Here is an 18,671-nt window from a genome sequence, read left to right as displayed (position 1 = left end):
CTTGAATATGTAAAGGAAGGCTCTTGGAATCAAAACAACACTTTTCTCATTCAACAAAACATGGCTCTCAAGGTTACTTATTACCTAGGTGAGGTCTGAAAGCTAAGCTGTGCTCAAGATAGTACCCACCACTCTGTGACGGAAGATGTGGAACTGACACAAAGAGAGTAACATGATTTGTAGGCAAAATGATACATAGGTTTAATATTAACAAATACCCCATTGCATCATTATTGGGTGTACAGGATTTCGTATGCACTGTCTCCTGAAATCATTTCAACAACGCTGTGAGGTAGATACTGTCATTACCCCCTCTTTGTAGATGAAAAAGCACAGTCTTAGTTTAAGGATTATCAAGAGCATAAGGGCCAGAAAATGATGGAGCTGAGCTTCAAATCCAGCAAGATGATCATAATCAGTCTGTCAGTCTCAAAATCCTGTTCAGTGGTTGCAGCTGTTACGCTTGACTCTTAGCTTCTTTGGATTTCTAGCAGAGAAGGGAAAGCTGCAGGCAGAGGCATTCCTCCTTTCTCCTAGCTCAGAGACTCTGCTGTCCGTACTGCCTTCATTTGGGGGATCTCCAGCCTCTAAGGAAATGAAATATAGCCCTTAACTAAAGGTTGGGGCATCCGTGATATGGATTCTGTAAAGGGATAGGTTGGATCATTCTTCAAAAAATAAAAAACCAACAACTTAAAAAAAACGTGAAGTGACAAACTTATTCTAGTTTAAAATCGCTCAAGGTCAGACAGCAGATGAAGGGCAGCTCCAGGCCTGACGTCTTTCTATCGAACCAGGTTAATCCTGCTGACCTGACTCCAAGCACCTTTCCAGGTCTACTTCTCACTGGTCATACCCTTGCTCCAGGATCCCTGTACTATGTTTAACATCTATCCGAACCATGCTTATCTGTATCTCCAAGACTCATGCTCTCCCATCAAGAGGCCAATGGAATAGTTCCAAAATTCTGAGAGAAAGTCAATCAGTACTTCAGTTTCTGGTTTGTTAATAATTCCAGAATGAGGGTAAATAACATTTTAGGCAGAGACAAAGACTTTACCACCTATCCCACTAAAAGACTATTAAAAGAAGTACTTCAAGAAGAAGAAAACTAAATGCAGATGGAAGGAATAAAAGCCAAGAAAGAGTGGTGAGCAAAGAAATCAGTCGATATATGGTTAAATCTAAACAAGCATCAACAGAACAAAACTTGTGTGTAAGTGTGAAAATGACGTGGGACAAAAATATGGTCAACAGTTGAGAGGATGAGGGATTGGACTAGAAAGCATTCTATAGTGTTCTGGAAGAGGAGAGAGGCTGATCAATTTTAGACGATTCATGTTAAAATGGAAGGAAGGAAGAAAGGAAGTGTTACAGCTTCATAACCAACAGAAAGGGAGGAAAGGCAGGGACAACAAAACCATTAACCATTAGTAGGCAAGAAAGGAAGGGGAAGGCAACATAGAAAAAAACAGGGTAGGACTTCCCTGGCAGTCCAGTGGTTAAGACTCCGCGCTTCCACTGCAGGGGGAATGTGTTCGATCCCTGGTCGGGGAACTAAGATCCTGTAAGCTGCGAGGCACGGCCAAAAAAAACAAAAAACAGGGTGGACAGAATGAACAAAATACGAAGATAAAAGCCAATCTAGGGCTTCCCTGGTGGCGCAGCGGTTGACGGTCTGCCTGCCGATGCAGGGGACACGGGTTCGTGCCCTGGTCCGGGAGGATCCCACATGCCGCGGGGCGGCTGGGCCCGTGAGCCGTGGCCGCTGAGCCTGCGCATCCGGAGCCTGTGCTCCGCAACGGGAGAGGCCGCAGCAGTGAGAGGCCCGCGTACCGCAAAAAAAAAAAAAAAAAAAAAAAGGCAAATCTAAGTAAATCCATAACCACGATAATCGTAACTACTCTAAACTTACCAATGCTGTCAATGAAAACAAAGAACACATCCCAAATAGGGTAAAACTCACTGGAATTTGAGTCAGGAGATATCTGTTCTATTACTGTCACAAAGTTGTGACTTTGAGTATATAGCCTAAGCACTCTGGACTTCAGTTTCCTATAATGAAACACAACAGTAACAATAAAAATTTATTAAATGAACGAATTAGTAACAAATGGAAAAAATGCTTCACAATCTGACAAACCATCACAAAGAGCAAGGTTATTATCTAAAGTACAAATATATAAAACAACACAAGTATTGAGAGAAAATCAGCTTTCGGCCAAGAGAGCACTTATTGGCAAGACTCGCTGATGAAGTCTCCCCAGGGATTAGCTCCATCCAGGCTGAGTCCCAGAGCAGGTCCCGGAGATAACAGCTGTCACCTGCCAGGACCACTCTCCACCCCTCAGGAAGCACGGATCTTCATTTCTGTAGACAATAAAGCCCCAACACAATGGATACTTACAAAGTTGAAAAAGTCACTCACGCGTTAGTTGTGGGACTGGCTTAGCAGAACTTTATAATTCGTTTCAACCTGTGAAGTCTGATTTTTTGGTTCTCAACTCCATGCCTGTGTCAACCTTTCAGGAGAAAAGGACACTGTGCAGGAAAACTAGTTTTCTTTATTTACAGCATCTAGCGGAGTGCTCTGTAGACGGTCGGCATCTGTTATAATATTTCCTGATCAATCAATTTCCTTCCAATTTTATTGAGTTATAATTGATACACAGTACTGTCTAAGTTTAAGGTGTACAGCATGATTTGACTTACATACTCATGAAATGATTATCACAATAAGTTTAGTGAACATCCATCATCCCGTATAGATACAAAAATAAAGAAATAGAAAAAAAATTTGTGTGTGTGATGACAGCTCTTAGGATTTACTCTCCTAACTTTCATATGTAACATACAGCCATGTTATCTATATTTATCATGTTGTACACTACATCCCTAGGACTTATTTATCTTATAATTGGAAGTTTAGGGTGTCCTTTGACCACCTTAATCCAATTCCCCCTCCCTCCATTCCCCCACCCCCTAGTGACCACAAATCTGATCCCTTTTTCTATGAGTTTGTATGTATATTTGTTTTTGAAGTATGCTTGACCTACAATACTATGTTAGTTCCTGTTACACAATATAGTGATTTTTTTCTGTACATGTCAAAATGGTCACCACCGTAAGTCTGCTTACAATATGTCACCATACAAAGATATTACTCAGTTATTGACTATATTCCCCACATTGTACATGTCATACCCTGGACCCACATATTTTGCAACTGGAAGTTTGTCCCTCTTAATCTCCTCCATCTATTTCTTTCTCCCCCCCCCCCCCGCCTCCCTCCCTTCCGGCAACCACCTGTTTGTTCTCTGTTATATAAAACTCTGTTTCTGTTTTGTTATATTCATTTGTTTTATGTTTTAGATTACACTTGAAATTGAAATCATACAATATTTGTCTTTCTCTGTCCCTGCTTAATCAACTTCAAAGAGAAAGATATATTTCTCAATAATTAAGCCTGGAGTGAGATATTCAGTGTAAATTTACTTTCCTAAGAAAAAAAGGGACTTCCCTGGCAGGCCAGTGGTTAAGACTCTGCGCTCCCAATGCAGGGGGCCTGGGTTTGAACCCTGGTCGGGGAACTAGATCCCACAAGCCGCGAGGTGCAGCCAAAAAAAAAAAAAAGAAAGAAAAAGGAATTATTGAAAGCTGCTCAGGCTGCATTCACTTCTCTGCTCCTGTTCAGCCTGCCCACTCCCTAATTTTTCAGGCCCTTTGCCCTGTTACTTACTATGGAGTAGTATTCTGATGTCATAATAATAATACATGACTTTTTGTTAAGTCAATAAGCATAGCTGACTTTTATAAATATCAACTACCATCCCAGGGGCTGAGTCTTTCCAATCATTACTTGCGAATGATTTTCATCACTCCCTAGGACGTAATCCTTTAAAAGCCCCAATTTAGCTCAGTACTCCTAACCTCATTTTAGAATAAAATAGGCCAATGGTATTGCCAGCCTGACATGTCCTACCTAGCCATATTCACTTTTTTTTTTTTTGCGGTACGCGGGCCTCTCACTGTTGTGGCCTCTCCCGTTGCGGAGCACAGGCTCCGGACGCGCAGGCTCAGCGGCCATGGCTCACGGGCCCAGCCGCTCCGCGGCATGTGGGATCCTCCCGGACCGGGGCACGAACCCGTGTGCCCCGCATCGGCAGGCGGACTCTCAACCACTGCGCCACCAGGGAAACCCCATATTAACTTTTAAAAAAGGTGAACTGGCCTCTCTAAATAAATTAAGAGGGTGTTTAACAATAATGTAAGCAAATCAATGCAAGCGATTTTTAAGAATCTTACTTTGTAATTTACACATGTTGGGAATATATCTTAATTGCTTAGGCCTTTCCTCTGGAAGTATTCCCAAGCCTTGAAAAACTGGGATGCTTAGATCTGCTGCTGATTCTTCCTAAGAACCAAGCAGCATTTAGGTCTCTGGGAAATAGTTTTGCATTTGACACAGGATGGAGATATGTTGCTGGATGGTCCTGTTTGATGGGTTAGACTGAGGTTTTCTTCTTGGAATGTGGACAGGACACTGAAGGATGAGAAAAGTGAGGTAAGAGATAAGAGGAGATGAGACTCTGGAACATCCTCTCGCCCTCCAGGTCATCTTCCCTTTGAAAGATGGATACGGAACTCCACACTAGATGTTGGTTTTGTGCAAGGAACATTTAACTGGATGTTGCCACTCCAGGGATAAGAAAGAAAGGGAAAGAAGGCCGAAGATGTGGGAAAGAAAAGGGGAGTCATTCTCAGAAGCAGGCCAGAGGACAAGTGCATTCCTAGATGCAACCCTAGAGATTCTATAGATCTGGTTGGGGCCCTGGCAATCCATGTTTTAAATGCTTCCCATCTGCTGCTGATGCCAGATTTGGGGACTACTGTGGAAAAGCAAAGTTTGTGCCTAAAACTAACCAGGATCTAATTCTTTTAGCTTTGACATTGGGGAAAAAAAAAGGGAGGGATGGGGCCTGAGGATGTTTAAAGTCAGTTGGTTAGGATACTTTCCTTTATTCTCGCCTTATTCTCTCTCCCCCTATCAAGAAAACTGTTTCGTATTCATTGCCTGGCAGGGGGTGAGGGTGGGGAGAATAAGCCAGGGTGAAAAGGAATAACCTTCCAAAAACCTAAGATCCTTAGGGGAATTGGATACACAGGAAAGATATTTGAGAGCTGGAGGGTGAGGCCATGCCCAGAAAAAGATTAAAAAAATAAATAAATAAAAGATTGAGAAAGATTGTCTAGGCAGAGGGTATTTAGAGAGGGGAGGGGAACAGAGAGGACACAGGTGCCTGGAGTCCTCCAGAGGAACTACGTGCCCTTCCCACCTGAGACAGTAGGATTCAATGGCGAAAAGCCTCAGGCTTCACTCCCCAAAGCAGAGGCCTGGAGTGCAAGGAGACCCTGGAGAGGGAAGGGCTACACCGTGCATCTCAGCCCAGGAGGACCAGGAGGAATGCAAAGGCCTGGACTGAAGGGGGCAGAGGGCCAGGAAGGCGAGGTGCCTTGGCAACAAGTTGCAGGCACAGGGAACATCAAGAAACACATCCCTCCCCACAGCGTGACGTGCACCCTAGGAAAGACTCGAGGAAGAGGCGGGGTGCTGAGACCTGACTTGACATCGTTTATGTTTCTGCTACCTCTAAAAAATGGGGTTTTGGAACAGAAATTCTGCTGAGTTAAAGAAATAGGAATTTACATTTCTTGAATACCTGAGTCATGGACACTCATGTCTGCTCATGTCAAGACATGTCTGCTGCACTAGAAGCTAATCAAATGAATAACGGCAGCATCCCATGATAAACCACGGAACAGCCTGGGTAGGTATGGGGTAGGGATGGTGTGCTTGCAGTTGAGTTTCCTCCATTTCCGGTCAATAGCCAGGATATCTTCATTCTAAGCTAACGATCACGGGAAGAGTGGTAAATTACTCCAGCATGCATGCAACTCTCTCTAATTCTAATCCAAGACATTCTGAAATAGTGCCAAGAAGCAGGGTGGCCAGATTTAGCAAAGAAGTTGTCTCTGCATTATTTGCACAGCTGGGGACGTTGTTATACTCAAAAATTATTCGTTGCTTTTCTGAAACGCACATTTAGCTGGGTGTCTTCTAGGTTGTCTGGCAACCCTACGAACAGGGGAACTCACAGGTGAGGGGGCCCAATAAGACATCTCCCACTGTCCCCGACCTGTTTAGCAGAGCCCTTACTCCACTCCAGAAACCCTGCCAAGGCCCTGGCTGAGAAGCAGCTGGACAAACCTCGGTGAGAAGAGGCCGGAATGTCAGTGGGCTGAGCAGCTTCCGTAAACATCTCAGACTCCACTCCCTGCACCCGCCCATTGGCTGTGGCAAGTTCTAGAATGGTGCCTGGCTTAAAGAAAGGAACACAGGTTTTGAAATTAGATGTGAGTTCAGAGCCCATCATGTCAACTACCAAGCGTGTGACCTTGAGTGAACTCCTTAACCCTTCTCTTTTAGACAACTCCCTAAAAGACGTTTTAAGGATGAAAAAGAATGAAAAAGAGTGCATGTAAAGCACACAGCGAAGTGCATGGCTCACAGTAGATACCCCTTAGTGCTATTTTTTTTTAATAAATTTATTTCTGGCTGCATTGGGCCTTCACTGCCGCGTGCGGGCTTTTGTAGTTGCAGCAAGCGGGGCTACTTCTCGTTGTGGTGCGTGGGCTTCTCATCGTTGCGGAGCACGGGCTCTAGGCTCGCAGGCTTCAGTAGTTGTGGCGCACGGGCTTAGCTGCTCTGTGGCATGAGGGATCTTTCCAGACCAGGGCTTGAACCGGTGTCCCTTGCATTGGCAGGCGGATTCTTAACCACTGCGCCACCAGGGAAGTCTCCCCTTAGTGCTATTATTTCATGCAATTAATTACTAAATAAGAGTGTGGGAAACTTTAAATCATATTCCTTGGTCTCTTCCTTTCCTCTGGAAGATCCTACTTGGATATTGCAATTACTTGGGGACACAATTTGTCCCGTTGCAAACTCAGGGCTATGTATCTCTGTCTAGAGTTTACATTTTACAGTATTTTCTTTTACCCTGTTCTTTTATACTAAAGAATTTATTTACATCTAAACAAAGGGCTAGGGAATTCCTTGGCAGTCCAGCAGTTAGGACTCTGTGCTTTCACTGCAGGGGGCCTGGGTTTGATCCCTGGTTGGGGAACTGGGATCCCACAAGCCGTGTGGCCATAAATAAATAAATTAATAAATAAATTAATTAATTAAATGGTTAATTTTAAAAAATAAATAAATAAAGGAATAGCATACTCAACTCATTTCTTAGTTGAACATCCTGATCACAATTCCACTGAGCCCAGGGTATGGGGACAAAGCTGGTTTAGGTGAATTGTTTAAAGAATATAAACTTACAGCCATTTATGCAATACATATTTCCAAAAGGAAATTTATCTGCATTAAGTATTTATTCAAAACACTTAAAGTAAAAGTATAACCATTTCTACTTGTCCCTAAACGGCAGGCCCTATGTTGTCATCAAGTTTCTATCTGCTGAACATATGGCTAAGAATGTAGTAAATATTTGTTGCATAGTATTCCAAAGGTCTGGTTTGAAAGGATATATCCTCCTGCTGTAGTTCCTATTTTGGTATAATCCCTGAGGGAAAGCACTATCTTCATCCGATTACATAAAAGTGATTTTTTTCTGTTTACGTCTGACACAGCAAGTAGTACATGGTCTAAGGTAAACTGTGTTTAAAAAGAAAGGGGGGATTAAAAGTGTTTTAATAATAAAAGATTATTTTAACAAACTAAAGTATTTTTGAAATACAGAGAAAAATAATTCCATCACATAAAAGTGGTTGAGGGAAATTACAAATTGAAATAACGAACCTCTGAATATGCATTCAGCCATCTAGTAAACATTTATCCAATTTGCACCTGGTACTCTGGGTATAAAATGTTAGGAAACCATGATGTGGCAATAACGAGGGTCTTTTCTTTCTAATGTATTATTTATTAGTCCTTCATTATTTACGACGTTAGTAAGTGATACTCTGCACGTCTGTAGCACCATTCCTGCAAAGTACCCCTCATCCCTCCTTCGTTTATTTTACAGCGTGTGAATTTGGATCAACAAGGAGCCAGTCTAGACTCAGGAGACTGAGTTACGAAGGGTCAATCCACCAAAGGTGAGTTCAGGTCGGCTGTGGACCTGGCAGAAGTTTTGACTGAGTTTTCAGGAATTGCTCATCGTGACTATTTGTCAGAATTTAAAATTTGCTCTTCCTTTCTCTCCTCAGCCCTCCCTTCTTCTCTCTTATGTCACCCCTTAAACATTTCCCCTTTCTTTTTCCATATTGCTGGCATGGGTAGGAAGTTGTCAGTGAAAGTTGCTGAAAAAAATCTAAACAAATGATCTTGTCTTGTTTCGACTTGATGTAGAACTGGCCGCTGTACTTTTATTTTCCTTAGTTTGAATTTAGGACAGAAAGTTTCTAAGACCTATTGCATTTTTTTTTCTCCATCTCAGTCTTTAAGACTTTTCAAAAAATCCCGTTCTAAAGTTAACGATGGAGCAAATGAAGGGGAAAAGTCAGCTCCTTTTTGTTAGTAAACTCAAAGCAAACCTTGAGAAAAGGAAGAGGCTGTTATCTGAGGAAGCGTAGCTGCAAAGGGTAGGCCCAGATGATGAGTTAAGGAGAGGCATGGTCACAAGGGCCAGCAGTGAAAAGAGAAAAATGGCTTTTCCTTCTTAACTGTCTGCTCCTAGTGGCCTTTTGCAGGTCTGCGTCCTCACCATCTGTTTGCAGAGTAACTGCCGTTCTGCATGGCTCCATCTAATCTGGGAGAGACAAGGGATTATACTCCAATGTGAGCAGGCACGAAGCTAAGGTCATTGATCTCTGCACCTCAGCTGGAAGACATGGGCCTAAAAGCAGGTGCTTCTTATAGTAAGTGCTTAGTTACTGCTGCCTCGCAGAAGGGGCAAGATTTTATGACCACACAAGTGAAAAAGAGCTGGTTTAACTATTACTAATTTAAAGCATCTAAGTTGGGGCTTGGATTTAATCGTGGCTGGTAGAAGCTGTGCGTTGCTTGGTTAGGGCCTCTGCGGAGACTTTTGGCGTGCCTTGATGTTTTAATTCTGAATCTAAACCTTTGTGGGCAGAGGTAGCTTTCTCTAACCGGAGGTGGTCTGTTTAACAGGCTTTGCTCCATGTCTGCAGAGTTGCCTTTGTTTGGCAACACTGCCTATTTAATATTACACGTAGAATAGTATAACTTCACTCATATTTGCTTTGGAGAATATTTGTAGAGTTCTTTTTGCTTTTTGGTTTTGAAGAATCATGTTTGTGGGGACTCATGATATGCTGTTGTCCTTATAATGGACCCAAACAAGGTGAGATAGTTTGAAGACAGGCCGTGGGTTATAGGTACTGGGTTTAAAATCATCTTGTTAACCGTTATGTTTGGTTAGTTGCTCTGTTAAATCAGCTCTGCTATCTGCGATAATAGACACTCAAAAAGTACTAAATCCAGAATTTCATTTCAGGTAATAGTCTAGCTTCCTTTGGAAGAAGAAGCTAATGAGAATTAAAAATGTTTAATTCCATTTCTGCTCACATTGTGGTAAAGGTGAAATGTACCAAATGTTAAATAAGAGGGGGGAAAATCTACATGCACTATAAGCTGCAGGTTCATCAACTCTTACTTAAATTGTTGATTGGAGACTAATAAAGAACAGGGATTCCTAAGCCTGCTCTTTACAGAAACTTTGGTTAACTTCAATACGTTGATGTCTTGATGTGTAAGTGTTCATATGAACAAATGTGTTTATATTTGGCCTATAGGAGGGGAGGTATGTGTGAGCCTTTTAAAAACGATTTTTCATTTCTTGTGTTTCACAACTTTTTAGGCCTTCCCTATTGTAAGAGTTAAGAGCTATAGGTGTGCTGTGGAAAGAATACTTTTGATGACCAATGTCAGGGAAGGAATTTTTACTCTAAAGATCCATTACTATTTAATTTTTTTCCAGAAGTAATTTTTGGAGAAAATACTGTATCTGAATTTTGTCTTGACTTCATAGCACCTGCGTAGGAGGTCAGGCTATTAGTAGGTAATCTATGTAATTGCTTTTATAATTTGTTAAGTAGAAAGCTGCCGTCATTCGTGTCCTGACAGTTTAGGAAAGTGAAAAAATCTATAGATTTTACTCCAAGTTGCCTGACTTCTTATCCAACATTTTAGATATTAGTTGCTAACCCAGTACCAAGAATATTCCCCCTCAAGAGTTCCTACCTTAACATTGGTTTTGTGAGTGTTTGGAAAAGAGAAAAGCCACAGCAATTCTAAGGAAGTAGTCTGATATTTCTTTTCAGAACTTCTCTCTGCTCACAGCTTCTGGGATTGTGAGGTGGTTTATTCTCCATCCATGTCTTTTGTTTCTTGTGAATTAATTCTAAAAGAAAATTTGTATAAATAAAGAAGGATAGTTGGGAATTAGCAAAGTGCTCTTTAAAGTGCTCAAGTGTATTTCATAACTGATGTTTAGTTTCAGACTGTTAACATTTCAGATGTGCTTTATGAATTCTACAGCATGGTTAATTCTTAAAACAGTGCTTCTCAGATGTCCTGTGCATAGGAATCACCTGGCGATCTTGTTGAAATGCAGATTCTGATTAAGTAGGCCTGGGATGATCTTTATTCTAACAAGCTCCCAAGGACTGGTGCTGCTAGCCCCTGAGGAGCGAGGGCTCCAAAAGACACCCTTTAAGCTAAGTAGGTTGTACCTTTCTGGTGGTGGTGGGGTGATGTGTACAGTAGGGTTGTTAACATGTTAGTTAGTAGAATGCTCTTGAAAAGAAGTCTTAATAAGTTAGGGTCTAATAAATTCCAGCATTCTCTACAAATGCTTTTAAAAAATGAAAATGCTTGGTCTCACTGTGAGCAAATTGAATTTTGCAAACGTTATAGTTTTACATAGATTGGAACCTTAATGATGAGGCCAGTTTTCTAATGAAACTGAGGAATTATATTAAAAAAAATAAACTAAGCCATTAGATTTATTGTATGGGATGAATTCAATAGCAGGTGTTTCGAATCTAGAAAGTAGAATTTGGGAGTAATTATTAGTGTTACGTGCTAGGGGTTAATAAGAGCATAATACAGTAAACTTTAAGAGAATTCAGTAAAATGATAAAGTATAATGCACTATGTGGACAGAGCTTGTTTTAATGTTTTGTACACTGACATATATACTAAATGCTGAGATTAGAAATCAACACATAGTAGGTTCAACACAGTAGGTGTTAATGTTTAGATTATGTTTGTAAATTGTTTATAAATATCTATATCCTCCTTTAGCCTTGATCTCAATTGTTTATGTTTATCCTAGTTTACATTTTGCCTATAGGCTAATATATGTTTAATCTTTGTCGATTCATTAACTGTCTTAAATATTAGGATGGGACTGGTCTTCCTGAATTTGGTTATTATTTCATTCAGTAAAACTGAATTTCCATTTAGGATTGATGAATTTAAAATGTGCCTTCAATTATAATGGAAGGTACATAAACACATATATGCCAAAAGCTACTATATATTGACATACGCAGTCAGGAAGAAGAAAAATGTTATATGGCATGTTGGAATTAAGTGATATATATAGTTAATCAAAATTTGATTATATTAGTTAATTCATTTAGTCTTAAGTATTACTTTATTCCCAAAAGTCAGAGAACACAGTAAGTTAATGAGAGTATAATGATGTACATCTTTAAATATCTTCCCGATGCTGTGGCCTCTCTGTCCCTAAAATACAGACAAAAACCCCAATACTTTTCTAGAATCCCAACCCCACTTTGAGTTTTTCCAGCTGAGATTGAAGTTCATTATATCATTATAATACATTTTTTTTTTTAAAAAAACACTAGTTTAACCTTATTTTTCTATCTAATGAAATGCTTGGTAATAATTATCACATAGAAATGTCTGTTGGAAGATCAAGGAGATCTGTCTAAAACTACTCTCAATAAAATAATTTGCTTCAATACACATCATAGCAGATACCTCATTTTGTGTAGGTAGGGTAAATACATACCTTTCTAACTTCTTGTAATTGTCATCTCTAAATACTCCTTTGGCCAGAATTGTCTTACCTTTTGAAGAAGATATAAAGGCTGTTTTTCAATCCAGGTTGGGTGTAGACCAAATTGTATTTCACTTGTAATTGGTGGATATTCCTTATCTCTAAAGAAAGGTCGAAGCCTCTCTATTTGCTAATTTATAATTGTCAGATGAATACCATATTATATGGGGAAAAATAAAGATGTTTCTTTGTGGGGAGGGACTTTAGTAGTAACAGTCTTTTCATAAATTAAGATCTCTTCCAATACACCATCTGTTTTGGCTGAAAAAAACTGGATCCACGTTTAAGTGAAGTTGGTCTAATTTCTTTTTTCAACTTATTGAGACGGAATTTCTGTCCTTCTGTGTTTTGTGTCCATTTCTGCCACTTGATCTGAATATGAATAGCTGTCTTTTTTCCCTTATCCTCATAGAGACAAATACATTGAATTCTATTGATTTTGCTAACACGGCTTCTCTCTGTGATTTGGAGGTCTGATGTACAATATCCTTTCCACCCAAATGCACCTGTTGATGTACTCTTCACTCCCATCCTTCAACATATCCTCATATCCCCATGCCATGATGGGAGTCCTGGAATTCCCAGGTGATCCTAAGCCAGCTGTTTGAGTCTAGTCTTTCCAATGGCTATCATATCATACAGCTGGCAAATGTCTATGCTCACTATGCAGTAAGACAGTACTAGGATCTCAACATTTTAGTCAACATGAAGGCTATCACAGAGAGAGATTTCTAAAGTGTGGAGTTCTCCACTGAACTGGAAAAAAAACTTTTTTAAAAAAATGTTTAAGTGGTAGTTAGGTTCCTAAATTGGCTACAAAAATGGCAGAGTGATGGCAAAGGTAAGAGGATAATAATTCCTGCATAATATTTTCATAGGGATCTGTTTACAATGCTAATGAATGCTGTATCATGAATAAATGAATTTGAGAAATATTAATTTGTTATGCAGTATAGAAAATGAATGTATGCAAGCTAGGAAAGGTTATATAAAGTAGTTCAGCTGTATTCATCATTGTATTATTTATTGCAATAAAATGGAAACAGTTGGCATTGGTAGTAATTGGATGTTGGGCAAATGAGCTAAAGTATATGTAGAGCTACTGCTATGTGTCAATACTGTTCTATGTGCTCAGATTATAGCAGTGAGGAGAAAAATCTTGGTGTTTAAAACCTATTAGGGGAGAAATTAGTTTCTATTAAAATACTCCCAGTGAAACAACCCAAAACACAAGATCACTTCTCAGAGTTATTTCAATTTTGTCTAGACCTAAAGACTGATGGGAATAGAAATAATGAATAAAGGATGAATAAAGAAGATAACCATTTTATAATAGAAAATCTGCAAGTGATAGCTTCCAATTCTGTGAACTACAGAATATCATAGGTTTTGTAGGGATTAAATTGTATCATTTATAGAAATTGCTTACTTACACGTACTAAATAATACATATTATTCCCTTCCCCCAAAACAACTCTTAATATGGCTGGAAGGATTTCAAGAATACATATTATTATTCCATGCCATTTGATATTTTTCCCAACTTATATATAGTATCTCTTAGAGAAATATTCAGTAATTATTTGTATGTTTGAAGGTGGCAGATTAAGTTTTATAATCAGAATAACTTATTATAACCCATTCAACTACTAGTAATTCCTAACTGAACCATGAGTTCTGTACCAAAAAGTGTGTGAAGAATTCTAGATTTGGTGATTTGTAACTCCAAACTGAATTTTAGCACAGACACCATATTATTTTAGAATCTCAAACTATGTACAAGAAGTTATTTCATCCCATAGCGAGGCTGATACTATTTCAGGGTAAAATTAGTCAGTGGAAAGTTTAGGATGCAGATTTCTTCTTGCTTCTTATTCCTTCTCTGCTGTCAAGATTGGTAAAGTTTCCAATAACTCAGTTACCTGAATGTGGGACTAAAGTATTATTGTTCCCTCACATTTATTTTACCTCAAAGAAATAATCATAAAATGAGTTAAACAACTGAGATCAAGGCTAAAGGAGGATGTGGATTTTTCCTTATCTCCCTGAATCCTACTAATCTTCTATTCTGAAGTTTTATCTGAGTGTGGTCCAGCTCTTTCGCATGTCCTTTCCTTTCAGAGCTCGGATATGAATGCTGTCTCATACACCAAATAACAGCCCCCAAGAAAGGAATGATTTTTGAGCCACAGTTTATTCTCCTGTGCTGGAAATTTTGAGTTTGGTAGGGTGAAAAGGGCAAATGGTATGTGGCTACAGTTCAGTCTCCTATATATGAAGTGTAATTAGAGATTCAGGTACAGATCTTTCCTGGGAATTGGCTTATTACGAATTACCTTACTCTGCTTGTCACATACCTAGCTAAGAATCATGAAAGACAACTGTATTGAAGAAGGATGAAGTGCTTCAGGGCGAAGAGCTTGTATACCTGGAGAGTCTAGTGGGGAGTTAGTGGTGGAAGGGGGACACTGAAGCACAAAAGGAGGTAATTAATTTTGTCTATCCTATTTGGGAACTTTTTATAGTCTTGGTGGTTATGGTCAGAGGTGCCATTTGTTCTGTAAACCTATGCCTTATAGGGCATGATTCCTTAGGTGCTGGAAGGTACTACAAATTCCAAGGTACTGTAAGTTTGGCTTCACCTTTTTTTTTTTTTTTTTTGCGGTACGCGGGCCTGTCACTGTTGTGGCCTCTCCCGTTGCGGCGCACAGGCTCCGGACGCGCAGGCTCAGCGGCCATGGCTCACGGGCCCAGCCGCTCCGTGGCATGTGGGATCTTCCTGGACCGTGGCACGAACCCGTGTCCCCTGCATCGGCAGGCGGACTCTCAACCACTGCGCCACCCCGGAAGCCCTGGCTTCACCTTTTGACTTACATGATTTATATAGTGATTGGAATATTGGAGTGAAGTTTGGTGGTAGAGATGGTATAAAAGTCTTGAAGTTAGTTATTTGTATCTGATAACTGGATGATATTAGATGCTTTGTATCTAAGCATTTATTATGAACTATACAGAGATACATAAATCCCTTCAGCAGAACCACCAACCTGTTGAGGTTAATATTCATTCTATTTGCAGATGAGGAAACTGAAGCTTAGAAAGAGGATCAGTAACTTCCCCAAGGCTACACAGCTAGTAAGTTATAGATTTTAAATTAAGTCTGTTTGACTCCGAAGTTATTTATAAGCTTTCAAACCAATTGTCTCAAATGGAACATTAAGCCTATGTTTCTTCACAGTAGATTTTCTCCCTAATCATTTGGTTACTTGTTTGAACTCTTATAGAAAAGCTGGGTTATAGTCCTGGCTTTGACTGTGCAGCTTAGTGTCCTCCAGTATGCCACCTGAATTCTCTGGACCCCTGTCTTGTCCGTTGAATGAGGGCTGGACCACGTGATCACCAAGATCTTTCTAACAGTCAGCTCTTACAATCTCTCTACTTTGTGGATGCAGTCTCTGAGCCTAGCTCGCTTATTCACTTTCCTAAATATAATGCCTTCTATTTGGGGCAAATATATGTATATTTTTATTACTGGTAATATACCACTCACCTCTAATGTGAGCTGACTGCTGTAGGTAATCATTTATTGCATTTCCTGTATACCAGGAAATATACTAAGTGCTCCATTTGGATGATCACAACAGCTCTATGAGGTGGATTTTAAAGTTCCCGTTTTATAGGGGGGAGGAAGGTTTTGACTTATCCAAGGTCAAACTAGAGAGTGGTGGAGTGAGAATTCCAGCACTTGTGTGTTTTGACAACAAAGCCCTTATATGTTAATGGAACATTAACGAAACTATGTATTTTCTATTTCTGCTTTAGGCTTAAAGATCATGGACATTGTCTTTTCAACCAGTTTTTTTCTTTTTATAAGGTATTGTTAGCTTCTGTCTGTGATTTTACGATCAGCTCACTTTCTGCCCGCTTTACCAACCACGGGGAGAAGGAGACTGGGAAGGAGGTTACTCTTTTTGTGCTAAACGCCTCTTTCGAAGTCTACGTTTGCAGTGAAGAGCAATAAAGCGAACGGAACCCCTGGCTTTGTGCCTCTGCGGCGAACCGCCCATCTTCCGCGTCCTGAGAATTCGTCTTCTTCTGCTGAACTACGTTTCCCAGAGGCCCGCGCAGCCGAGAGCGCGGGCTCGACCCGCCCTTCCTTCCTCCTTGCCTATCACCCGGTCGCAGCGTGATTATGCAAACTCGTCGGGCGCTAACAAGTGACGACTTTCTGGCTCACGACTGCAGCGGCGGCCTTAGCAGCGGCAATAGACGCAACAACGGCGACTGCAGGGAAGACGACGACGGCTGGGCGGGCGCTGTGCGCAAAGGGGAGGGGTAGGCGGGCGGCGCCGGCGGCTTCAACTGCGGCAGCTACGGCTAGAGCGACGGAAGAAGAATCTCCAGCAGCCGGCGGTTGAGTTAGGCCTAAGCAGCGCCCGGAGCCGCCCGCACTGTCCTCTGCGGGGGAATCTACACAGAGACGGTGACATACACAGAGGCTGGGGTCCGCGGGAGGCTGCCGGACCGGAGCCAGCTACTCGGCCTCTGTCGCCGCCACCCCCTTCCCTGCCGCCAGCGCGCGTTCTCTCTCCGCTCCTGCTCGCAGCCCCGCGATTCCTGGTGTGCCTGTGCCCCGCTGTGTGGGCAGCGCGTGCGTACTTTTGGGCTGGGGCCGGGCGGGGGGGGCTCTAAGGCCGTCTCTGCCTCTCCCGCCCCGGAGGGGGAAGCCGCGGAGGCTCACGCCATGGCCTCGGGAGCTGGAGGCATAGGAGGGGGCGGTGGCGGCAAGATCCGGACTCGGCGTTGCCACCAGGGGCCAATTAAACCTTACCAGCAGGGGCGACAACAGCACCAGGTACGGGACCCCGGCGCCGTGGGGGCCTAGCGGGTCGGGAACTGGGCGGGAGTGGACGGGCGGCGAGGGGCCCCGGCGCCCCACGTGGAGCGGACGGGAGGGCCTGAGCGGAGGCCCGAGCGAGGCGGCGGGAGCTCTGGCCGCTGGGGCGGCGACGGGAAGTGGGCTGAGACGGGCCAATCCTGCGGCGCACACGTGTGGTTCGGCCGCCTCTCCGCAGCCCTCTCCGCCTGGGGTTTTCCCCCGACCAGCGCAGGGCGGGAACAGAAATCCTAGGCCACGCTGGGCCTAGAATTCTTCCGTTTTTTGGCGGGGATTGGGGGTTTGGGGGTATTACTCACGTCCTCTCGAGGGAGAAGGAAAAAGATGTGGCTGGAGGCCCCTACGCCTGCTGTTTGCTAGTCTCCCGCGTCTTAGCGTGTGTGGGGAGGGGGCTGCCCGGAGGAATCTGCCTCCGGGGCACCCGGGGGTTGTCGGGGGCGCTGTTAGCGCGGAAAGTGAAGTAAGTTACAACGCGATTAATTAATTCTCCGTCTCCCGGTGTCCCTCCCCGATCTGAGAGCACTGGCTTCGATTTTGTTTTGTTTGTTTGTTTGTTTGTTTCTTAACCGGCTTATAGTTAGTGGCACTGGGGCATTTTGAAAGTCCCTCTCCGCACTTACGTTTCTTTTCCGTCGCGAGACTCTTTCCTCCCCACTTTTGTCCAATCCCCCCCCCCGCCACCCCACCCCCCCGCCTTTTATTTTGGAAGCTGGAATTGGCCATTCTGCACAGCTGACCGGGACTCCAGTTCTGATCTCACGCACAAACTATTTTAATGTTACGGGGCGTATTCTAGAAGTTTAGGTACTTTGACATTCCAGGAATGTTGGTGGTCTTATAATCTAAGCACCCTGTGCACTCGTGGGTGTTTGAAATTATGAAAAGGAGTTTATCCTAATTGTAACTGAGACATTTGATTCTGAGACAACTCTATTTTTAAAATTTTACTTGTTATGGGGATTGAGTAGGAATACGTTAAGAATATTCTAATAAACGTCACTTATAACACTTTTCAGGGATACTAAGGTAGGAGTAAGTGTGGGTCTTAAACTTATAAAAAACACAAAGGTATAGCAAAAGGGTCTGATAACGTGTCGCTTACTGTTAAGGGTAGACTTCCTAGATTGCCTTGTTCTGGATGATGATGAATATTGAACACTTTAACATGTTTGGTGCTGGTGTTAAATTGTATCATTAAAAACAGAATTTTAAAAGATTTCAGAGAAATTTCTTAGTAGTAAAAATTGTGGTTTATAATACTAGGTAGCTCTCTACTTACGGTTACAGGTCTTGGCCTTACTTTTACCTCCCACCGGTTTTCCCCCAGATATATACCAAAAAGAGCTTGGTTTTCAGATTCCTTTGTGAGGAGCAGGGGTACTTGCAGGCAGATTTAAGATTAGAATTCACGTCACACGCCTGGCCATTTAACCGAATCCTTTGGTTGAGTGGAAGTTAAACACACATGCTTTCTGTTTTTCCTGAAGATAAATGTCTTTGAGTGCTTTCTAGATCTCCTCAAAAGAAAGTTACTACATAAAATAAATTTGTAAATACAGATCATTGGATGGTCTGGGCAGAGTTTAGAAAGGAGCTCATATATTCTGAGTGGAAAAAGCCAAAAATCACACCTTATTTTTAAA

At 41.9% G+C, this 18,671-nt stretch overlaps 1 protein-coding gene across 1 annotated transcript in view; it reads left to right on the top strand.

Annotated features, from left to right (window-relative positions):
* Positions 1-16,572: 16,572 nt before the first annotated feature.
* The window catches only part of NUP153 (nucleoporin 153), a 74,776-nt gene continuing 72,677 nt past the window's right edge, over positions 16,573-18,671 (top strand). Inside the window, exon 1 of the mRNA XM_082663070.1 lies at positions 16,573-16,986. Coding sequence (XP_082519196.1) covers positions 16,876-16,986 — 111 coding nt within the window. The 5' untranslated portion in view covers positions 16,573-16,875. The remainder of the gene's footprint in view (positions 16,987-18,671) is intronic.

This window comes from Grampus griseus (assembly GCF_964374135.1).
Source record: "Grampus griseus genome assembly, chromosome: 10".
Classification (NCBI taxonomy): domain Eukaryota; kingdom Metazoa; phylum Chordata; class Mammalia; order Artiodactyla; family Delphinidae; genus Grampus; species Grampus griseus.
The sequence above is the reverse complement of the archived record's forward strand: the minus strand, read 5'-3'. Positions and strand labels throughout refer to the sequence as shown.